Source organism: Hemitrygon akajei, chromosome 1, assembly GCF_048418815.1.
Source record: "Hemitrygon akajei chromosome 1, sHemAka1.3, whole genome shotgun sequence".
Taxonomy (NCBI): domain Eukaryota; kingdom Metazoa; phylum Chordata; class Chondrichthyes; order Myliobatiformes; family Dasyatidae; genus Hemitrygon; species Hemitrygon akajei.
Genome location: NC_133124.1, coordinates 110,676,453 through 110,700,625, shown reverse-complemented (window position 1 = coordinate 110,700,625; position 24,173 = coordinate 110,676,453). Strand labels below are relative to the sequence as shown.

General features: G+C 45.6%; 1 protein-coding gene across 1 annotated transcript in view; it reads left to right on the top strand.

Annotated features, from left to right (window-relative positions):
- The window catches only part of pkhd1l1.1 (PKHD1 like 1, tandem duplicate 1), a 144,546-nt gene extending 121,170 nt beyond the window's left edge, over positions 1 to 23,376 (top strand). The window contains 14 exon segments of the mRNA XM_073069876.1: positions 113 to 221; positions 287 to 421; positions 1,127 to 1,292; positions 2,134 to 2,366; positions 3,729 to 3,896; positions 9,836 to 9,993; positions 11,430 to 11,565; positions 12,157 to 12,504; positions 14,729 to 14,880; positions 15,605 to 15,751; positions 16,506 to 16,659; positions 20,472 to 20,678; positions 21,266 to 21,393; positions 22,323 to 23,376. Of these exon segments, the coding sequence (XP_072925977.1) occupies positions 113 to 221; positions 287 to 421; positions 1,127 to 1,292; positions 2,134 to 2,366; positions 3,729 to 3,896; positions 9,836 to 9,993; positions 11,430 to 11,565; positions 12,157 to 12,504; positions 14,729 to 14,880; positions 15,605 to 15,751; positions 16,506 to 16,659; positions 20,472 to 20,678; positions 21,266 to 21,372 (2,220 nt within the window). The 3' untranslated portion in view covers positions 21,373 to 21,393; positions 22,323 to 23,376.
- The last annotated feature ends 797 nt before the right edge of the window (positions 23,377 to 24,173 follow it).

Below are 24,173 nucleotides of genomic sequence, written 5' to 3'. Positions count from 1 at the left end.
TGGGAAAATTATCCAAAGGTATTCTATGCAGAATGATGGTCTAGTGATTTCAGAACATGCAGATAATTGCAGTAATTTTTTGTTAATTTGCATGTTGATTTTTTCCCTAAAGAATGCCTTGATTGTTGGTGTTAGCCCTGGCTTCAATTGCTCAGATACTCTGCAAAACAATTCTGATTCAACCAATGCAGGGAACAAATGGAGTTCCAGGCAGCCTTGGGGTAAGAACCATTCTTTCAAAGAACAATGAAGATGTGGTTTTTGTGGGAGGCCTGGGACTAATCAGTGTGTTCTCTCCCTGCCACAGGAAGGAGCGGGATCTGTTGGCCAACATTTGCCTCAGGGAGCAACTTTGCACCTCGACGCCAGCATTCTGTGCTGATCAGCTACCCAGCCATTAGTGGGCTGATGATGGTGCAGAGTAAGTGAAGGGATCGTGTCAGAGGTTGCAGGTGTAAGTGACCAGTGACACAGTGAAGCAGTGGGTAGAGCCACTGTCTTACTGACCCAGAGACCCAGGTTAAGTCCCAGCCTCGGGTACTGCCTGTGGAGTTTGCATGTTCTTCCTGTACATGTGTGGGTTGCCAGTTTCCTCCCACATCCCAATGATTGGTAAGTTAATTAGCACCATAAATTGCCCGTGGAGTTTTGGCAATGGATGGGTATGTGGGGAGAATGAAATGGGTTTAGTTTATGTGAGGGATGATGGTCACACTCGATGGGCCAAAGGGCTTGTTTCTGTCATCTCCATAACCTCATGGGATGTCTTTGAGCTGAGAATGTGGTCTTGGTTCATGGAGCATCCTCAGTTATTCCTGTCTAAACCCCCAGGAGAGGGGCAACTGTGTCCTGGGTAGATGGTAGGAGGGAAAGTGTCATCCTGGGTGGTAGCTGGAGAAATGGGGGAGGGGTGGGGTGACAAGGAGGGGTTTGAGTGCGAGAGCTTGTGCTTGAAGGGGTGGGAGGATGGGAGAAGGGTGCTGGGGTGGGATGGTAGGTGGGAATGGAGGGAGGGGTTGGGATCAGAAGGAGCATTTGTTCTCTGGGCACCCAGAGAGATTTTGTGAACAAGCTGAGATGTTAATGCTGTTTAATTAGACATTTGTTACTTTTCCTTTCCCCAAAGACACAACGTTTGTGGGATTCTGGGGTGTGTGTTCCAAGGAGCTGAACGTCATGCTTATCAGTAACCCTAACAATGAGGACATGCAACATCCTGTGCTGATGGAGGGGATCACCATCGACCAGAGTGAGGAGCGAGGGAAGGTCTTCATACACAGGCCTGACGTCACGTGAGTTAGGGACTGTCGGCTGTGGAGGCTCTAACCTAGGGAGCCTTCCCACTGACTGGTGGGTGGAGTGAGATGGTTGGAAGCCGTAGTGGATAGCGAACCAGTTCAATTACAAGTCACCCATTCTGATGAAGGCTTACCAGCCTGAAACACTACCTCAGTTTCTTCTCCACAACTGCTGTCTGAGCTGCCGAGTGTTCTCCCCCTTCATCTTTCTTTCAATTTCAGGCATTTGCAGGATCTTGCTGTCAGCCCCCTTTCCTCCTCCTCATACATCCAACGGGGACTTGTTCTCAATCCCTCCCTCAGTGGCTCTTGGGACAAAGACTCCTTCTTCCCCCAATCTGACCTCGGCCACCAAAGCACCCACCCTCAACAACTGACCAAGTAATATTGACCCTACTCTTCCTTCACCAAAGGGGCACCCGTGTGTGGGGTTATATACCTGTGTGACTATGTACCTGTATGCCCAGCTGTGTCTGTGTTTGTGCACATGCTTGGCAGTGTATGTGCATATCGAACATTCTTCCCTGTCCCTATGGTTCTAGTTCCTGTTATTTCATCTGGAACTAGACATCCCAAAGTTGGACTCCTCCCCAAACAAACCCTGACCGTGGTCTGTCTGGTTCTCAGGAAAGCTGCAGGTGCTGGAAATCTGAAATTTAAAAAAACTAAATACTGGAATCACTTAGCAGGCTTGGTAGCATCTGTGGGGAGAGAAAAGGAGACAAAGTTTCAGGCTGAAAAGCCTTCTTCAGGAGCCTGTTGTGTTCCTGGGATCTACTGTTGCTGGTCTGGCCTTGCTGGGGAAGCCCCTCCTCTCACTCCTGTCTGTGTTCAGTAAGGTGAACCCCAGTGACTGTGTGGACATGGACTGTGATGGCAAGAAGAAAGCCCTAATGAAAGACCTGGATGGCTCGTTCCTGGGGGCAGTTGGAGCTGTCATCCCACAGTCGGAGTATGAGTGGAACGGAGACAATCGCCGTGGCCTCGGCGATTACCGGATCCCAAAAGTTCTGCTGACGTATTTGAATGGGAGCCGTATTCCTGTATCCCAAGTGGCGCCACACAAAGGTCAGAACCGTGTGCTGGGAGAGACAGAAGAGAGGGCAGCGGTCTAGGAAGTCATGATCAGATTGCATAGGGTGTTGCTGAGGCTGCATTGACGTGTTGACTTCAGATTTGGTCATCCTGATGTAAAAAAACTTAATAAACCAAAACGAGTTCAAAAAGATTTATAAGGATGTTACCATGGATTGGGGGACTGAACTGAAGGGAGAGGTTGGACAGGTTAGGACTTTCTTCCTTGGAGCACGGAGACTGAGGGGTGATCTTATAGTGTATAAAACCACGAAGGGCATAGATAGGGTGAATGAACACAGTCTTTTTCCTCGTGGTGGGAGAATCAAGAATTAGAGACTATGAGTTTAAAGTGAAAGGGGAGAGATTTGACAGGAACTGGTCTTACACAAAGGGAATGTATGTGGAATGCTTTGCCAGAGGAAGTAGTTGAGGCAGGTACAATAATAATTACTAAAAGGCAGGCAGACAGGTACATGGATAGTGAAGGTATACAAGGTTTTGGGCCAAATGATGGCAAGTGGAACTTGCTTGGATGGGACAATGAGCCAAAGGGCCTGCTTTTCCATAGATTTATGTGACTCTACCTGATTCCACGCTCCCTGGCAGCAAGTTCCAGATACCAGCCACTGAAGCCAGTGACATTTTATCTCAGTGCAGGTGACAATAATAAACCAGTTCCAAAGAATCAGAGTTCAGGCGTTTTCCCAGCACTCATCAGTTTGGTCACTACTTCCCCTCCACCCATGACAATTGATGCACCATCAATAACTCTCGGAGACGTGAGGTGGGATATAGGCTTTTATTGGCTGGAAGAAAGAACAAGCAGCAATTGACCACCACACTACATCCTGGAGACTGAGGCCAGGGCTCAGGCTCCAATCGCCTTTATACCAGGGTCCATGGGAGGAGCCACAGGAGCAGTCAGCGGGGGGGGCGTGTCCAGACACGTATATGTAGTTCACCACAACAAGTGCACAGCATCTCTGGGCAGAAGTCAGGTCACTGACAAAGAAGCCATCTAAATCTGGGCTAGTTCTCCTGTGCCAAGCTGCAGGGAGAACAGTGCTGCAGTTTCGAAAGAGAATTTACTTCTGATGACAGAGGAGCATTCAAGGGGATTCAGGAAACTGGGGACATAATGACAAGTGCTGGGACCCATGAGCTGTAGAGAATGAGCATGGGGGGCCATTTGGATGTGAGAAATGGCGTCTATCTCTGATGTAATGGAGTGTAAGAGTGTGAAGAGTGGGGGTTGCGTTTGGAGATGGTATGATGTGGAGGTGTTGAAACAGTTAGATTTTGTTCCTTCCCTTTCAGAAACTGTCTTTAATGCCTCTGATTTTGTTCCCACAGGGATTATCAGAGATTCCACATGTACCTACATGCCGGACTGGCAAAGTTACAAGTGCTTTGGGCTGAACTATGAGTTGTTGATTATTGAGAGCCTAGACTCCGATACTGAAACCAGGAGACTGTCCCCGGTGGCTCTGCTCTGTGATGGCTACTTGGACCTCATCAACGGTGTGTCTGCTTTCCGCCATCGGTGGTGGAAGCCAAGAATTCAGTCCTGACATTCAATCCAATCATCGGCCGTCATCTCACTCCTTGCCTGTGTCACGCACTCCCACAGCCATTCTCACTGTGTACCTCCAGAGATCCCAGCACCTGAAGTCACACTATCTGAACTGCAAAGTGTTTCCAATGTTTTCTGTCAGTAATGTAGCTCTGTAAGGGCAGACCTTGTAGAGGGGCATAAAATCATGAGGGGCATAGATAGAGTGAATGCACACAGTCTTTTCCCCACAGAAAGGGAACCAAAAACTAGAGGGTATTGGTTTAAGGCAGGGATCCCCAACCTTTTTTTTAATGACATGGACCATTTACCAAGAGCTCTGTGGACCCCAAGTTGGGGAAAGACTTAAGAAGAACCTGAGGTGGAACTACTTCACCACAGAGGACCATCTCTATATGGAACAAGCTGCCAGAGGAAGTGATTGAGGCAGATTGAGAGGGATGGAAACCAAAGTGATAGGCTTGAAGATATGGCTGTTGGTTTATAAACAGAGGCAGTGTGTAGTGAGACTGTCAGGAAGGACAGGCAAAATTACAATCAATGGAATGAGTTGTAGTGTAAAAGGGGATGTAAAATCAAAAGAGGTGATGGTGGCAGGACTGAAGGTGTTATATTAAAATGAACACAGTATAGAGAATGAAGCAGGTGGTTTTATTGTTCAGTTAGGAGGTTGTGGGCATTTCTGAGTCGTGGCTGAAAGAAGTTTACAGTTGGGAGCTTATCATCCAAGGATACACATCCAAGTTAAGAAACTGAAAGGGTAAAGAGATCCTGATGGGAGTTATATTAAGGTTGCTGAACAGTAGCCAGGATGTGGGCTACAAATTACAACAGGAGATAGAAAATGCATGTCAAAAGAGCAATGTTATAACAATCATGGGGGATTTCACTATGCAGGTAGATTGTGGAAAAAAAGGTTGGTGCTGGATCCCAAGAGAAAGAATTTGTAGAATGGCAATAAGATGACTTTCTAAAGCAGCTTATGCTTGAGCCCATGAGGGGATCAGCTATTCTGGATTGGATATTGTGTAATGAACTGGATTTGATTATGGAGCTTAAGGTAAAGGAACCTTTAGGAGGCAGTGATCATAGTATGATAAAACTTACCCTCCAATTTGAAAGGGAGAAGCTAAACTCAGATGTATCAGTAGTATAGAGGATTACAGAGGCATGACAGAGGAGATGACCGAAGATGATTGGAAGGGGACACCAGCAGGAATTACAACAGAGCAGCAATGTCTGCAATTTCTGGAAGCAATTCAGAAGGCACAGGATAGATACATCCCAAAGAAGCAGTATTCTAAAGGCAGGATGATGCAATCGTGGCTGACAAGGGAAGTCAGAAGCCAACATAAAAGCAAAAGAGAGGACATATAATGGAGCAAAAATTAGTGGGAAGTTAGAAGATTGGGAAACTTTTAAAAACCAACAGAAGGCAACTAAGTAAGATGTGGGGGAGGGAGATTAGATGAAATCTGAAGACAAGTTAGCAAATGATATCAAAGAGGATACCAAAAGTCTTTTCTTTATATAAAGAGTAAAAGAGAAGTGAGAATATATGTTAGACCACTGGACAGGTAGTAATGGGGGTACAAGGAAGTGGTGGAATGAACTGAATAAGTATTTTGCATCATTATTCACTGTGGAAGATACTAGCAGAATGCCAGAAGTTCAAGAAAGTCGGGGGCCGAAGTGAGTGCAGTTCCTATTACTAGTGAGAAAGTGCTTGGGAAACTGAAAGGTCTGAAGGTAGATAAGTCATCTGGACCAATCAACTACACCTGAGGATTCTGAAAGAGGTAGCTAAAGAGATTGTGGAGGTGTTAGTAATGATCTTTCAAGGATCAATAGATTCTGGCATGGTTTCAGAGGATTGGAAAGTTGCAAATGTCACTCCACTCTTCGAGAAGGGATAGAGGCAAAAGAAAGGAAATTATAGGCCAGTTAGACTGATCTTACTAATTGGGAAGATGCTGGAGTCAATGTTAAGCATGTGGTTTCAGGGTACTTCAAGGCACATGACAAAATAGGCCAAAGTCAGTATGGTTTCCTTAAAGGAAAATCTTGCCTGTTAGAATTCTTTCAGGAAATAACAAGCAGTATAATCAAGGGAGAACCAGTGGATGTTGTGTGCTTGAACTTCCAGAAAGCTTTTGACAAGGTGCCACAGATGAGGCTGCTTAACAAGATAAGAACCCATGGCATTACAGGAAGGATACCAGCATGGGTAGAAAATTGGCTGACTGGCAGGAAGCAAAGAGTGAGAATAAAGGGAGCCTTTTCCGAATGGCTGTTGGAGACTAGTAGTATTCTGCAGGGGTCGGTGTTGAGACCATTTCTTTTGATAATGTATGTCAGTGATTTAGATGACAGAATTGATGATTTTGTGGTCAAGTTTGCGGATGATAAAAAGAAAAGTGGTGTTGAGAAAGCAGGAAGGATGCAGAAGGACTTGGACAGATTAAGAAAATTGGCAAAGGGACTTGGGAGTCTTGTTGCAGGATTCCCTAAAGGTTAATTTGCAGGTTGAGAAAGGCAAAGGCAATGTTACCATTTATTTCATAAGGACTAGAATATAAAAACAAGGATGTCACACTGAGGCTTTATAAGACACTGGTGAGGCTTCACTTGGAGTATTGAGAGCAGTTTTGGGCCCCTTAAGAAAGGATGTGCTGATGTGGGGAGGGTTCAGAGAAGATTCATGAGAATGATTCTCCTATGGTGGAGGAGTCTAGGATCAGAAGGCACAGCCTCTGAATTGGGGGACGTCCATTTAGAATGGAGATAAAGAGAATGTCTTTAGCCAGAGGGTGGTGAATCTGTAGAATTCATTGCCACAGGCGGCTACGGAGGCCAAAGTTGATAGATTTTTTCATTAGTCAGGGTGTGAAAAGTTCCAGGGAGAAGGCAGGAGAATGAGGTTGAGAAGGAAAGGTGATAAGGTGGTGTAGTAGACTCAATGGGCCAAATGGCCTAGTTCTGCTCCTATATCTTATGGATTTATACATTAATATCATTTAAAAAACACTTGGACAGGTGTAAGGATAGGAAAGGTTTAAAGGAATATGGGCCAAATGCAGGCAAATGGGGCTAGCTCAGGTGGGCATCTTGGCCAGCATGGATGAGATGGACTGAAGGGTCTGTTTCCATACTGTATGACTATCCAGCAGCTCAGGGTTTTCCTTGGTGTTATTACAGCTCTGTATGTAAACTGTGTCCAGTCAGTACTAAGTCATTATCACCCCTGATAAAGTTTAAAGGAGCTGCAAGAATTCCAAGGTGGAGGGAAGTCTTGTGTTTGGGGCACATCTTGTCTTTGCCTTCTTGCTAGTGACAATCTAACAACGGCCATCCTACAGTTTGTGTTGACCAGTTTTCAGTGTTCATGTAAGCATCTCATGTCAAAGGTTCTTTCAAGAGCTTTGCAATATTTCCCCCAATCATCTTCCTCCTGTATCCTGATGCCCCAGCTGCCATCTTTCCTTTGCATTCAGAGTGATTAGTATATCCTGAAATCCCCAAAAATAAGCAATTAACACGTTGATTAATTGGGAGTTGGAATCTGAATGGTCTTAGAGTTAATGAGTATTACAGCACAGAAACAGGCCCTTCAGCCCACCTAGTTCATGCTGAACTAGTATTCTGCTCAGTTTCATTAACCTGTTTCCGGACCATAACCCTTCATAATCCTCTCACCCGTATACCTGTCCAAATTTCTTTCAACAGTTGAAATCAAACCCACATCCTCCATTACCACCGATCCCTGAATGAAGAAGTTTTCCATCATGTTCCCCTTAAATATTTCACTTTTCTCACTTTTCAGTAGGTACATTTAATGTCAGAAGTGTATACAATATACAGCCTGAAATTATTTTTCTTCCTTAGAACAAAGAACGTAGAACATAGAGTGGTACAGCACAGGAACGGGGCCTTAGGCCCACAATGTTACAGAGTCATCGAACACTAAACACAGAACTGATTAAATTAGTAATCAAACTGCCAACTAAGCTAGTCCCTTCTGCCTGCATAATGTCCATATCTGTCCATTTCCCTCACATTCATGTACCTATCCAAATGTCTCTTAAAAGTCCCTAATGTATCTGCCTCCACCACCACCCCAGGCAATGCATTCGAGGCACCCACCACTCTGTGTAAAAATACTTGCCCCTCACATCTCCTTCAAAATTGCCCTCTCTCACCTTAAATCCATGCCCTCTGGTATTGTACATTTCAACCCTGAAATAGCGATACTGTCTGTCTACTCTATCTATACCTCTGATGACCTTACAAACCTCTATCAGATCTCCCCTTCGCCACTCCAGAGAGAACAACCCAAGCTTGAACAACCTCTCATTGTAGCACATGCTTGCAACATCCTGGTAAAACTTTCTCAATCCTCTCCAAAACCTCAACATCCTTCCTATAATGGGGAGACCAGAACTGTAGGCAATACCCCAGATGCACCCTAACTAGAGTTTTATAAAGTTGCAACATAATTTCCTGACATTTGAACTCAATGCCTCAACTAATAAAGGCAAGCATACCATATGCCTTTTTAACCACCCTATCAACCTGTCCAGCCACTTTCATGGAGCTATGAACTTGAACCCCAAGCTCATCACCACCTTTAAGAATTTTGCCCTTAACAGTGTAGTGTCTCCTTACATTTGACCTACCAATGTGGAACACTTCACTTTTGGCTGTGTTAAACTCCATCTGCCATCTCTCTGCCCACATCTGCAACTGATCTATATCTGTTGTTTTCTTTGCCAGTCATCAACGCTATTCACAATACCACCAAACTTTGTATCATCTGGAAACTTAATAACCCACCCATCCACAATTTCATTTAAGTCATTTATATACATTACAAACAGCAGAGGTCCCAGTACAGATCCCTGCAGAACACCACTACTCACAGACCTCCAGCTAGAAAATTCCCTTTGATCACCACCTTCTATGGGCAAGCTCTCTACTGAATCCGAACAGCCAATTCTGCATGGATTCCCTGCAACTTAATCTTCTGGATGAGCCTCCCATGAAGGACCTTGTCAAATGCCTTACTAAAATCCATGTAGACAGCATCCACAGATCTACCTTCATCAATCACCCTTGTCAACTCGTCAAAAAAACTCAGTCAAGTTAGTAAAATGCAACTTGCCCTGCACAAAGCCATTCTGGCTCTCCCTAATTAGGCCATGGTTTTCCAAATCTCATAAAACTTTTCCCTAAGAATTCTCTCCTGTAACATCCCTACTTGAATAATGGAACATGGCTCATGACTTCTAGTTCTAGAATCACCAACCTTAATGGAAAAAGCTGCTTGCATTTACCCTCTCTATGTCTCTCGTAATTTTGTTTACCTCTATCAAATCTCCCCTCACTCTCCTACAATCTAGGGAGTAAAGTCCTAATCTATTCAACCCCTTTCCTATAACTCAGGTCTAATTGCAGGCAAGGCTGCCCCATCCTTGAACCCATTGCAGCAGCAATTCTGTGCCCCCCCCCCTTCCTGCACAATCCTATATCCCCTGTCTTTATCCTGAATGTCCCTGGTTTTTGACTCCCTTGCAGGGGAAACTGTACCCTGTATCTGACATCAAGGGTCAGGAACTCCTCGGGACTCTGACAGAAACTGGTTAGTGAGGGAGATGAGGGAGCTCTGCTTTGTCCAAAATGTCTTAACCCAAAGTGTAGACATTATTCTCTGTCACTGATAAAGGTAAATTGAAAGTGAATGATTCATTCTGGAGACACTGGTTACTGGGAGTTCAAACTACTCTCACCAAAAAAAGCTGCTACTGTGCCAGTGTGGTTAAGTCTACTCTGGGATTTCCTTCGCACCTATTTCTGACTCTATATCTGACCTTGTGTCTTGCTGTGACAGGACCCCAGGACCATGGTTGGTGCACTGGATATACGTGCCATAAGAGGATTTCACTCTTCTACGGGATTGTGGCCACCAACAAGTCATGTGACGTTTACTTCACCAGCACCAGTCCGCAGAGTCTGCGTCTGCTGATGCCCATCACTAATGCCAGCAGGGTAAGGAAGTGACCACACCATACCCAGCCATTCACAGATCCTCTCTCCACTCTGCTCCCCATAATTATTGGTCTGTTCGTTGTCCAACTTCACTGGAACAGTACCTGCCCATTGAGCTTGTTGGTGGGTGGGCAGAGAGAGGTGGCCAGACAGTGGTGTTGTGTAGGATTCAGAAACAAACTAATGAAACGGTGAGGTATTACTCTAGCCGAATCCTCTGCCGTGAATCGGACAGTTAAGATACTCTTACTGAAGGGAAAACACAGTGGAATGTGGCACACCTTCTCATGGGGTTCTTGCCTGGTGACTGAGTTCCATTTCCTCTAGGGAGAGAAAGGAATGTGATCAAACAGCTGGTGAGCAGAGTGAGAGAGCTTCTGGAGGGAGTAAAGCTGGAGGTGGTGTTTGTGCAAAGGTCTAATTTCCCAGTTAGAGCAATTGTCCCCGAGCTAATGAGCAGCAAACGCTCCAGCCATGAGCTCCACAAACACAGATGTGGGGGGGGGGGGGGGGGGGTGGATCTTTAATTTGTTTTTGTATCTGTTCCTTGAGACGTCTGGTGAAGGACTGAAGCTCACAGCCTCGCAGGGGACTTTGTGAATGGTAGGATGGGGGAAGACCAGGTTGGTCCCCTCTAATAGGAGCAGCGTATGGGAGAGAAGCCTCAGAGAAAGTGAGTTCAATGGCCAAAGAGTTTGCCTTACAGACTGGTGATATCTCTGACACTACTCAGGAAACTGCAGCCATCTTGCTGGTATAACTCTGAAGCAATTGTTGTTAGTCTGCAGGAAGTTTGGTTAACCCGAGCAGCTTGTTCTACTTTGCAGGCAGCAGCTCAGTGCAAAGTCTAAAGTCACAAGATGAGTCTGTTTCTGTGCTGAACTCGGGGATAGGAGTTCTGCCAAGTTTCTGCCACTATGTGATATTATGAGTCACCTGCTGTACAGCTTTGTCTGTCTCAGGGTCTGTGACACAGCTAGACCGGATGTTGGGAGGGGAATAGTCTGATCTGACAAGAGTTTACAGTCAAATTCACATCTCACCACTGTACTCACTGACCTACAACAGCTCCCAGTCCTGAGTTTCCAATTTCTCCATGGCCTCAGCACCTCCAAAATCTCCACACTAGAACGCACATGGTTCCTGCTGTGATCCCTCTCTGCTGGATACTATACTCTGGGATTCATTCCTGAAAATTGCCACATTTCTCCACTAACTCTTGCTTTACCTCAGTGACCAGCTTTGCTCACCTGTACAAATGCTTCCTCACCTGCTCGGATGGTAACTTTCCTACCAAGTAACTGGGGATCTTTATCTGTATTAACGGGGCCAGATAAAAGTAAGTTATCATTGGTGTATGCTTCGGTTGACTTGGTTCGCGGCTGAGATCTCAGAGTGAAATTCTGCAGCTGAAATTCTTTATCTTTCCCATAAAGAGCCTTCGCTTGGCGATCTATTACTCATCACCACAACGACTGGATGTGTATGTCAATGGCACCCTTGTTCCTCCAACCAATGCAGAATGGAACAGTGCACACACAGACTACACCCTGAGGGCCCCCACCTACCCAGGTAAACCAACAGCGGTACCTTTCCCTGCTATTCATCTGCTCAATATTTTCCACCATCCCCACTGCACACCTCCCCCATTTCAGGGAAAACAGTGATCACCCAAGGGAGCAAGTCCAACTCCCTCCCCACCTCCACTCTCTGGGAGAAGGACTTTCTCCTGATTTTTTGGTCTGGTCAAGTCTCATTGAGGTTGCTCCTCAGTATACTCAACGAGAGAATTTAAGCCCAGCCTGCTTAGCCTGTCTGAAGGGTAAAACCTCTCAGGTCAATGAATGTCCTCAGTGGTCCAATGTACCTTTTAATAAGGATAATAGAATCATGCACAGTGCTCCCAGTCTGGTTTAACCCAGGGATATGGGGACTGGAATTGTGTACGGTGCCCCTAATGTGATCTAGCCCAGGGGTAGGGTGACTGGAACAGTGCACAGTGTTCCCAGTGTGGTCTTACCTAGGCATATGGAGACTGAAACAGTGCACAGTGCTCTAGTGCAGTCTAAACCCAGTGACGGAAAGACTGGAACTGTGCACAAACGATGCTTTGCGCAAGTTTAATGTGGTGTTTTCTTGGTGGTTTTTGTTGTGTCTTCACAGGAGAATTTGTTCCCAAGTTAAAATCCACAGTCCATGGAGCAAACTATTTTGACAGAACCTACCAGATGCTGAATGTTTTACTGAGGGGTTCGATTCCAGTTGAGATCCGCACAGCCCCCACGCTCTTCATTTCCTTTAGTTTGCCCTCAATGACAGTGGATGAGTTCTACGGCCCAGACCTAGCAAACAACCTCGCCCTGTTCCTGGATGTGCCGGCAAGTAAAATCCGCATCACCAAGATTGTGCGGGAGGATGCGTTGCTCAGGAGGCGAGCTAGATCGATCACAGTGGAAGTGGAGATCGGAGACCCTCCGTATGGGCAGTTATCATCAAAGAACACCTCTGCAGGTAACAGAGTCTTTAGTCTTGGTATCCCACAGATCATCACCCAGTACAGCTTTGTACTTTCGCCTCTCCCTGTCCCAGTGTGATGGTGTGTGTTAGTGTCCTGGGCTCAAGTCCCTCCAGTGGAAGCTGTGAAACTGAGTGTCATTTCACAGAAAGGTGGAAAGCCAGTAAAGTCACTGATGCTCCCATGGAGATCACCCATTATCTTTAATATTGGAGAAAGTTGAGACAGAGAGCAGAAAACAATAGGCTTGTTGGGTTGACTTTGACATTGGGAACATACTGCAGTATATATTCCTGCATGGTGCACCCTACCGGCATTAAGAACATATATACAGAAAGATGCCGGAAAAGCGCCAGTAACTTCATGGAGGATCCCATCCACCCTTGGACCTTTTGCCCCTCTCCCGTCAGTGAGGAGGCTATGTACTATCTACGCCAGAACTACCAGACTCAAAATGAGTTACTTTCCCAAAGCAAAGAAGCTTCTCCTGTTAACACACCCTTCCACAAGTCCCACCACTACTACTTTATCATTTCCTGTCAGAGTCAGCTTATGTACAGACACTCCAGTGCCTAGTGTCACTTTATGGACATACAATCAATCGATGTATACAAGCTATTTTATGTATTTATATTTATTGTGGTTTTTTGTGCTGCATTGCATCCGAGTAACAATTATTTCATTCTCCTTTACACTTGTGTACTGGAAATGACATGAAACAATCTTGAATCCTGAGTTGTTAAGGACGGACAGTTACACTACTATGGATCAGAGTCATCAGGGATTTAGGAAAGAGGATATCAAGTTTGATAAATTTATTGGAGTTTGTTGGGTTGTTACTGGTAGATGATGCAGATCCAGTGATAGGTGGATTTGGATATTCAGAAGGCACTTGATAAGGTCCCACACAGGAGACTGTGAACAGAATGAGAGGACATAGAATTTGGGTAAGACACCGGTGTGGACTCAGAGCTAGTTCATGGGAAGAAACCACAAAGTGGGAATAAACTGGACTGTATTGGGTCAGCAAGGTGTGACTGGTGGGCTCCTGCTTAAACCTCAACAGTTCACAATCTGACTCATTGATTTGGCAGAGGGGGCCAAATGTCATATCCCCTAGTCTACTGAGTGGGAGCATGAGTAATGAAGAGGATGTAAAGAGAGTGAGCAGAGAAGAGCATGACAAATGGAGCATAATGTGGGCAAGTGACGTAGAGGAAACAAGTGAGAGATTGAGAAATCTTCAGAGGGAGCTGGATGTCCTTGCACAGGTGTCACTGTGAGCAGCTGACCTTGTGTCAAACTGGGTTGAACTGGTCCATGTTCTATGTTCACCTGGGAAGGGGGGAACCTACAGGGTCACAGGGAGAGCATGCAAACTCCACACAGACAGCAGCTGAGGTCAGGATTGAACCCGAGTCTCTGGAGGTAGGAGGCAGCATCTCAACCAGCCGTTTCACCCAAGATTATAATTAAGTAGCCAACTTTTACTTGTCATGTCAAGCCTTTCTTGTTACAGCACTGTTACAAACGCAAAAGCCGTGGCTGCAGATTTGAACTGTACCTATAAAACATGACAGATTGATATGAAGATTCATAATCCAGACTGTGGTGGGTCACTAACCATGCAAGGTTGGCTACACAATTTGTGCCATGATTGATTGGCTGGGGTTGGAGCATGCATTCCCCCAAAATGCCCAGAATGTGGGGACGAACAGTGATTGCTCAAGTCCTTCCACCAATCTATCCAGCCATGTCTTACCTTGGCCCTTTACCCATCTTTTTTTCATTTCCCACGGTGAAATGGTTGCGTCTCCATGCTGTTACTGGAAGCATTTCCAAAATGAACCCCCCACCACCAACCACACCCAGTGTGAATCTGTCCTTAATGCAATTTTTAAAAATTGCATTTCGGTAATGGACATCATTGAAATGTTAGCAGTTATTGCCTGTCTTGAATTCCCGTGAGAGGGAGGGGTAAGCTGCAGTGCTGGGGTGTAGATTCGATGATGATGATGGAGTGTGGTGTATGAGGGAACCTGCAGCTGGCGGTGTTGTGGCTTTGCGGCAAAGTTATGGATGATGTCACTTCAGTGAAGGGCAGGTATCTCACCATAGACCAGGACACAAGTTGCCCGGATCGCTGTCCAGATGAAGGAACAGATCAGTGCATGTAATGGTCAGTGTTACTCCTGAACTGTTCACTTCACCTTGTTATAGGTACACTGAAGTACTCTGACTTGAAGGAAATCGCCAACAACCTCGGTGATGCCATGTTAACTGGAAACCTGAATGCTTCCTTGGGCTTTGAGGTCTCGGGCTTGGGTATCTCTGGCCCTTTCCCAACTCCAGATGATCCAGAGTGGTCCCAGGTAATGCTCCTGCAACTCTGCTCCGAGTATCGCACCCTGCAAACAAACGGATCAGCTGGCTATATAAATACAACTTGTTGTTGACTGGACGTTGCACGTTATCTGTGCTGGTGATAATACTCACAGCCTTTGCACATTCCATCTGCTCTGTCCACCCCCTTTCTGTCTTTCAGCCGATCTCAAATGCAAGGCAGCTCCACCTCCAATCACTGGAGATCCCACCCCAACCTCTTCATCCTTCTCTTTCAACCTTTTGATTGAGGTTTTGGTCACCTTCTAAATAGCCCTTTATATGGATCAGTATTCAATCACACTGTGGCAGTGTCTTAGCTTGTATTCCATTTACAGTGCCATATAAACACACCAGGCACACCTTTGCCACACAGTTTTGAGGTGACACTTCTGTCTGTGACTCCCTGGTTTGTTTGACTGTCCCCACTGTCGCCGTCTTTCTCACAATTCTCCCATGCACCCTTGATGTGCAACACCCCTTCCCTTCATGCAGGGATGTAGAGAGTCCCTCCAGCAGAGCAGCAATATTTCTTCACAGCCCTCATGCTCAGCACTGAATTTAACAATTTAAGATAACTAGCCATTCCAGTTTGTGTAGAACTGTTCAAATCAGCATATTCTCTCTTTCTGTCTCCACAGACACTGCTTGACCTGCTGAGTATTTCCAGCATTTGCCAATTTGTGTTTCACTCTGTAATCTCAATTGTTCTAGGTGGCTGCACAACCTGTGCAGAGAGAAGAAGTGAGTAAGAACCACGTGGCCCCTGTGGCAGGTCTAGTCGTGGTGACTGAACCAATAGCTGGAGACCCCGGGCAAGTGCTCAGTCAGCAACCCAGTCTTGTGGCAGTGGACTCTGATGTAAGTTTGCAAGCAGATGAAATTGCTCTGTCCAAAAACAATTACTGGGGTGATTTGTATGTTTTTGTATTTTATTGGGATACAGGAACACTGCTTGAAAAAAAAATTCAAGGATCTGTAGTCATAGAATTCCAAACTTATATAGCAAGGAAAGAGGCTCTTTGGCTCATCTAGCCCATACCAACTAAGATGGCCCATCCAGCTAGTTCCCAGTTGCCCAACTTTGCCTCATACCTAACCCAACCATTTCCAATCCATATACTAACCCGACTGTCTTTCTTAAGTTATTATAGCTGCCTCAACTGCTTCCTGTAGTAGTTTATTCCACAGAGGTACCACCCTTCATGGGTAAAAAAAAAAGTTGCCCCTCAATTTTCTATTAAACCCTTCCCTCTCACCTTAAGTTAAGCCCTTTACTTCTTTATTCTCCAACCCTGGGGAGGAAGGCTGAGTGCATTCCCCCTATCAGAACCTACTGTTCTGCGCTAGCTCTTTTGTTCAGTGATCCAGTCAGTCAAATCTTCCCACGTTCCTGAAGCTGATCCATCATTAATATAACCTCATTCCCTCCTTTCCCCTCAATGGCTAGTGCCTGTGGATTGGTGTGTCCTGTCCCATTGAGCTGGAGGCCTGGTGCAGTGGAGTGCCTGTCTGATCCTTTGTGTAGAGCTGAATCTGCCGGGGAATACAGTATAAGATGGTCGGTGGAGTTTGGGCCCAGGATGTTATCCGATTGCCTTGTTTTGTGTCACAGGGGAACTGTGTGTCAGTGGGAGTTACCTCGTGGGGGCTGGTCGCTGTGCTGGTGAATTCCCAGGGTGTGCCAGTCCCAGGTCTCAATGGAACAACCAGGATCTTGTTCAAGGGTTGTTGGGCAATATTCACTGATCTCTCCATCAGCATCAATGGTGAGTGAAATCTACAGCAAAGGCATCCTCCTCCACTGCTATCTGAAAGTGGTCCAGTCCTTGCTTAAATCACTGTCAGAAACAACATCTCCTCAGCACCAGGCAGTATCAGTCTGCATTGGGTGCTCAAATCTCCAGAGTGGGGCTTGAAACCACCCAATCACAGTTTTAAACATCATTGCTGTTCCATGTCCTCACACTAGAATCGGTGCGCATTATGAAACTGACCTGTGACTTAAAGTGAAACACCGGGAAAAGGGCACTTCTTCTCCTCCACCATCAGATTTCTGAATGGACATTGAACCGGTGAACACTACCTCAGCATTTCCCCTACCACTGATGTAAGTCTCATCAGCCTGTAGTTCCCTAGCTTGGCTCTGCTGTCCATAAACATAGGAACAACATTCACTATCCTCCAGTCTTCTTGTACCTCACCTGTTATCAACACAGATGGAAAATTCCTTCTTGTGATAGAATTTTGAGAAGTGCATGGAAATCAGTCACTGGATGAGAAACTGATAGATAGTTATCATTTGTTTTACTGGAGTGGAATCCTTAGATAAACATTAGTGAGACAATGTCTCAGAGTCTGCTTACCCTGGAGACGGGAAATAATACTAGGACAGAGAAAAGTGAAGATAGGCATCTTTCAACAGATAGCACTCTCCCTAAATGGATCATACACTATTAGTCATCCCTGTGGAATCTCAGCCATTTGTTCCTGCGACATTGTGCAGTGCTGGGCAGCCCAGTTGTGCATGTTTTCTTCAGGCACATCTTTGGTCGCTGTGTTGTGACGTCACAAAATATTTGGTCACCTCTCACTTCAAATGTTTTCCACATGGGTTTGAAAATTCACAAGGGGTGGAGTTCACAGCCAGGGTGGCTCTGCATGCAAAGCAATGTGGTTTTTCAAAACTTATTTCTGCTCTTAACTTCTGCACAAATTTAGCTGTGAATGTTAAAGGTGCCTGGAGCTCAGTGATCAGCAAGGACTGACAATATTTCATTGCCTGACCTGGCTGGGCTTTGTCTGCAAGTGAGTGAATCACTTGTGGATATTTTTAAACCAAGGTGTTGGGATGTGAAACGGGACTGTAACATGAGGAAGAGGTTGGGCCATAGTAGGTTGTCAGTCTGAGCCACTGGGACAGTTGCCATGGTAATTATCTGTGGTGAGACATGATGCCTCCATGACAGAGCCAGTCAAAGCAAAGCTCCACAAAAAACATGAAGTTTCTCAAAATGGTGAATTCTCTTGTAGTCAATTTACCCCAAAGTCCAGCTAGATTGGGACCCCAGGGTCTTTGGGGGGTGGGGGTGATGGGTGTTTGGTCCCAAATGATGATCAGAAACTTTCCTCCTTAAATTTGTTCTGTGTGACACTCAGTCACACACTGTCTGCAACACCTCAAGTTTGGCTGCTGCCCATGAATTATTTGTTCTTCCCATGGCTCTCCTGGGGAGGGTGTGGATGAAGTGAGGGAAAAAGTTAGGGTGAAGTTTAGGTTTGGTGAGTGGCAGGGTAGGGGTTGGTATGGGCAAAGTCTGGGGCTAGAGCTGGTTCAGGTCAGCATGAGGACAAGTTTAAGTTTAGAATTGACAATAGACAATAGACTCAGGAGCGGGCCCTTTGAGCCAGCACCGCCATTCAATGTGATCATGGCTGATCATCCACAATCAATACCCCGTTCCTGCCTTCTCATATCCCTTGACTCCGCTATCTTTAAGAGCTCTATCTAACTCTTTATTGAAAGCATCCATAGAATTGGCCTCCACTGCCTTCTGAGGCAGAGCATTCCATAGATCCACAACTCTCTGGGTGAAGAAGTTTTTCCTGAACTCCCTTCTAATTGGCCTACCCCTTATTCTTAAACTGTGGCCTCTGGTTCTGGATTCCCCCAACATCAGGAACATGTTTCCTGCCTCTAGCGTGTCCAATCCCTTAATAATCTTATACGTTTCAATCAGATCCCCTCTCATCCATCTAAATTCCAGTGTATACAAGCCCAGTCACTCCAATCTTTCAACATATGACAATCCTGGGAATCAACCTCGTGAACCTACATTGCACTCCCTCAATAGCAAGAACGTCCTTCCTCAAATTCAGAGACCAAAACTGAACACAATACTCCAGGTGGGGTCTCACCAGGGCCCTGTACAACTGCAGAAGGACCTCTTTGCTCCTATACTCAACTCCCATTGTTATGAAGGCCAACATGCCATTAGCTTTCTTCACTGCCTGCTGTACCTGCATGCTTACTTTCAGTGACTGATGAACAAGGACATCTAGATCTCGTTGTACTTCCCCTTTTCCTAACTTGACACCATTCAGATAGTAATCTGCCTTCCTGTTCTTGCCACCAAAGTGGATAACCTCACATTTATCCACATTAAACTGCATCTGCCATGCATCTGTCCACTCACCCAACCTGTTCAAGTCACCCTGCATTCTCCTAACATCCTCCTAATATTTCACACTACTACCCAGCTTTGTGTCATCTGCAAATTTGCTAATGTTACTTTTAATCCTTTCATCTAAATCATTAATGTATATTGTAAATAGCTGCGGTCCCAGCACCAAGCCTTGTGGTACCCCACTAGTCACTGCCTGCCATTTTGAAAAGGACCCGTTAGTCCCTACTCTTTGTTTCCTGTCTGCCAACCAATTTTCTATCCATGTTAGTACCCTACCCCCAATACCATGTGCTCTAATTTTGCCCACTAATCTCCTATGTGGGACCTTATCAAAGGCTTTCTGAAAGTCCAGGTACACTACATCCACTGGCTCTCCCTTGTCCATTTTCATAGTTACATCCTCAAAAAATTCCAAAAGCTTGATTTCCCTTTCGTAAATCCATGCTGACTCGGACCAATCCTGTTACTGCTATCCAATTGTGCCGCTATTTCATCTTTTATAATTAACTCCAGCATCCTCCCCACCACTGATGTCAAGCTAACTGGTCTATAATTCCGTTTTCTCTCTCCCTCCTTTCTTAAAAAGAGGGATAACATTAGCTATCCTCCAATCCTCAGGAACTAATCCTGAATCTGTAGAACGTTGGAAAATGATTACCAATGCATCCACGATTTCTAGAGCCACCTCAAGTACCCTGGGATGCAGACCATCAGGCCCTGGGGATTTATCAGCCTTCAGTCCCATCAGTCTACTCAACACCATTTTCTGCCTAATGTGAATTTCCTTCATTTCCTGTTACCCTAGGTCCTCTGGTCACTATTACATCTGGGAGATTGTCTGTGTCTTCCCAAGTGAAGACAGATCCAAAGTACCTGTTCAACTCGTCTGCCATTTCCTTGCTCCCCATAATAAATACACCCGTTTCTGCCTTCAAGGGCCCAACTTTGGTCTTAACTAATTTTTTCCTCTTCACATACCTAAAGAAGCTTTTACTGTCCTCCTTCATATTCTTGGCTAGCTTAATTGTTGAGGGTTGGGGGCGACAGTTAAGCTTATATTTAGTGTTAGGGTTGGCAAGGATGAGGTTTAGGCTTAGCGTTAGTTTAAGTTAGTATCTGAGCTTGTGTGTGTGGGTGAGAGTTTGGTTTAAGGTTAGTGTTGGCAAGGGTGAGGGAGAGGACAGGAATCCATGTTCCTCTGTAATCCTCGGTGTTCTGCTCCTCTCACCAGACGAGTGGAGAGAATGTGAAGCTTAGGTTCCAGAGACCTGGTAGGGTTGGAGTGTGGACAGAGGGGCTGGGTGGGCTGGAATAAGCAGACATCACCAGGCTGTGATGATGGGGAGTGACTCTGGAGCATTGTCTGAGGCTTCTGCTGTACCGTTGTGTGACAGGCACCAACTACAGACTGCGGTTCCAGTTGATGTCGTTGGAGGCCCAGTCCCACAAGTTCTCAGTGGGCTCGGAACACAAATCTTCAGAAGATCCTGATTCCGACTCTAACCCCAGTCTCAACTCAAGAAGCGGGATAATTGCAGGCGCCATATTGGGAGGTCTCCTGCTCATCAGCATCGTTGTGGCTGTGACCTGGAAACTGGCAGGTGGGAGCACTGAAATCCCCAGGGGCAAACGCTGGCTGTGAGTGACCACCATCGCGGCTCTGGTCTTTGGACCACTGTTGCCTTGTACTACTTAGGTGCTCATTGAGCTGCTGTCTCCCTTCTGCTGAAGGCCTCTGATAGAGCTGCTGGGGAGGGAGATCCAGGGTCTGGACCCAGTGATGGTGGAGAAATGACCAGTATATTCCCCTGTCACGATGACGTGTTGGGTGGGGAGGGGCTACCTGCAGGTGGTAGTGTCTTTTATGCTGCTACCTTTGGCCTTCTTGGTGGTGGAGGTGCTGGAGGACTAACCTGGGCAAGTACCCATAGTGGTGATAGGACTGATGATTAGGACACGAATGGTTTGAGTCCAATGTTGACTCCAGTTGCTCTCTTTGCTCCTGCCTGTGGGTATACTTACCTACACCTGCCCCCGCCGTATACCGAGCAGTAGAAATGTGTGGGACGGAGGCCAGTGGGAGGGGGATGAACAGGTGGTGGTGAATTGGGCAGGGGATGAGACTGGGGTGTTATTGAGCACAGGCTCCCCTCCATTTGTTTTCTAACCCTGACTATTTTACCTGCAGCCAACAGATCAAAGGTTGCCTCGTTTTCAGGAAAATGGGCAGAGCAGAGCAGTGGAGTCACAGCTGTTGCCAGAACCGCCCCCACTCTGCCCCCTGTGTACAGCTAACAGCTCACCGATCTCTGAACGGTAATTATTCCCTGTACTCAGTTACCAACTCTTATTACATGTTCCCCACACACACTGACCAATAACATACACAGCATCAGCAAGGTCCTTCCACAGACAGACAAGAGCAATCTGAGGGTTTACCCGAAGGGTGTGAGAGGTGGTGGGTAATGTTTGGCACAGATTCAGTGAACCAAAGGGTCTGTTTTCATGCTGTGTCTCTCTATGAAGATAAGTGTGGGCTGGGCCGGGCTGAGCTGACAGAGGTGTAGGGGTGGATGAACCGACAATCTTCACATGGACAGTCTGGAACAGGTGGGTGAATAGTCAGTACTGCATTTGGGCGATCCTGTGCTCCAAACTTCCCACTCAATCCCCAATTTGTTACATTCCCTGCACCTTGCAGAACCTTTTCATCTGGAACCAAGCATTTTCCCAATAACTGAGTCTGTACAGCCTGAGAAGAGAATGCCAGAGATTGCTGCCCTGTCCACTGGTGACCCCAGTTGTCTGGCACCACTTCACAGATGTGGGTACAGTATGAACTTCCTGCCCTACTCTTCATACAACTGCTGGTGAATTCATCCCAGACTTAAAAACACTTCCTCAAGTACAGGGCCCATCACCCTCATATCTGGTTACACCACAGCCCCATACAATACCTCCCTTTTGTTTTCCATCCCCATCACATCTCATTTACCTTCTACATTTCAACTATTGGAGGGTGGTGAATCTTCAAAACTCCTTCCTTCAAAGGGCAGTGGAAGTAGTGACTAAAACTTTCTTCAGAAACACTAAATCCAACATCTGTCACCTACCTGTGATTGTGTGAACTTCACAGGACTCGGTCAGTTCCACTTGTGACCAGAAGTTCTCCTCCTACTCGAGTATTTTCGGTGCTGTGAATTAATGTTGAGGCAGTTGAAGTGAAATAACCAATGGTTTTACAGGTGGAAGTCGCTCCCATTGCTGAGGTAGAGGTGACGGGTTTTGAATTTGGATAGAACCCAGAACGAATGAGCAACTGTGCTGAATGAAGATGCGGCCTGACAATGATTTTTAATGTGATTTTCCTTGAATGCAAAATCTTAAATGATGATTAAATCTTCCCTCAGTTCTGGATTACATTTCAACTGGTAATGTTCTATATGTGGAGTACACTGGTCAGATGATGTGAATTTGAGATATTTCTAGACAATGTGCCACAGTAATATTAATGCAGATTTATTGAATGCTCTGGCAAAGAGGCTACATACAAGGTCTTCCTGATATTTTAGCCTCTGTATTAATTACTCCTGTAATACTTCTCCCTGTGTTCCATAATATCCACTCTCTTCTCAAAGACTTTAAAATCCTTCCTAATCTAATCCCATTCTCTTCTCACCCCGTACAACTTCACAGAGTTGCTGACGGTGCTGCCTGATCACATTACTTCGATAAACTCTGCTTCATCAATCTATTCCACAGACTTCCCACCCTGACCCTTTACACAAACCCTATTCTACTTTTGAGACCCTCACATTGCTGTTGTCTTGTTCCCTGTACCGAGAGCCAGTAATTATTGAATTCAATGGAACCAAAGACTATGGAGATATCCACCAGTTTACCGTTGCCCCAAGCCTGCTCATGATCCAGCGCTTTGCCTGATACCAACTGGTTATGGTCTTCCATACTTTTCCAACCTTCTATATCCTGCAAAGCAAGGCAAAACTGGTTCAAGTCCATGGGATCATGCAGACCTGTTGAGAATAACACACAAACGAAAGGTAATTCAAGAATTCATTCAGTTTAAAGTGAACTATCATTAACTATTTGATACCAGATATGTTGGACATTTTTGGTTTAGATTCAACCTTCACCCACTGCTCACAACTTCTGTGAAACACAAATCCAAACCAATCTGGTGCATTTTATGGCTCAAGACAAATTTAAATGCATTCATTTTAACTTCATCCTGAGTGCAGTCCACAGACCAAGAACTCACTTCCCATACTTCTCATCATTTCAGACTTCATTAGTAATAACTAGCTATTAAGTTAAAATGCATTAATTATTAAATCAAAATAATTGTATTGCAATATATATATCGATGTTCAATGTCATAGAAACAGCTCTGATAAATAAATTTTCTTAAGATTTTGATGCTGTGTTGAAATGGTTGCAAAGATTGGATGGATGGGGATACAGATGTAGAATCAATGTGTTCATAAAACCTCTCCCTGCATTAGCCTGGCCTCGTTACTCTTCGTCATCACTGTTCAATGACAAATGTTGCAGAACAGCCAACCCTCCAGAGGGAGGAGATGGTGTCATTATCTCTGCTGAGCTATCTTCAACACAAGCAAGCCCAGGCTCTGAACACATGTAGGGGTCTTCAGCATCCAACCGTGCTGCACCCACTCTCAGCCTCACAGTGACTGTAGATTTCAATCCCACCCCAGAGAGTGGAGGACAAAGAACAAGTGCCTTGACCTGAACAGGTCACATAAGCTGTTGAACAGAAGAGACAAATGGAGCAAATTAATTTTTCCCCTGTAAGCTGTGTCTCTATTTGCCTAACCCAACTCCTCACTTTGGTCATGTCTTTATAAAAAAGCACCAGTCTACAACAGTGAACTTGCAGACTAGAGAGCAGACAAACTTCCTTCAACGTTAATAGTTGTCACCGCAAGCTGAGCTGCCATTAGGCAGCTGTGTCCCTGAGGTTTCAAAGCCGGAACAATAATTATGTCACGTCAGTTACCGAGCACGGGTGTCTGAGCTTGCAGACTCTTCACAAACCAACTACTCACTGTGAGACA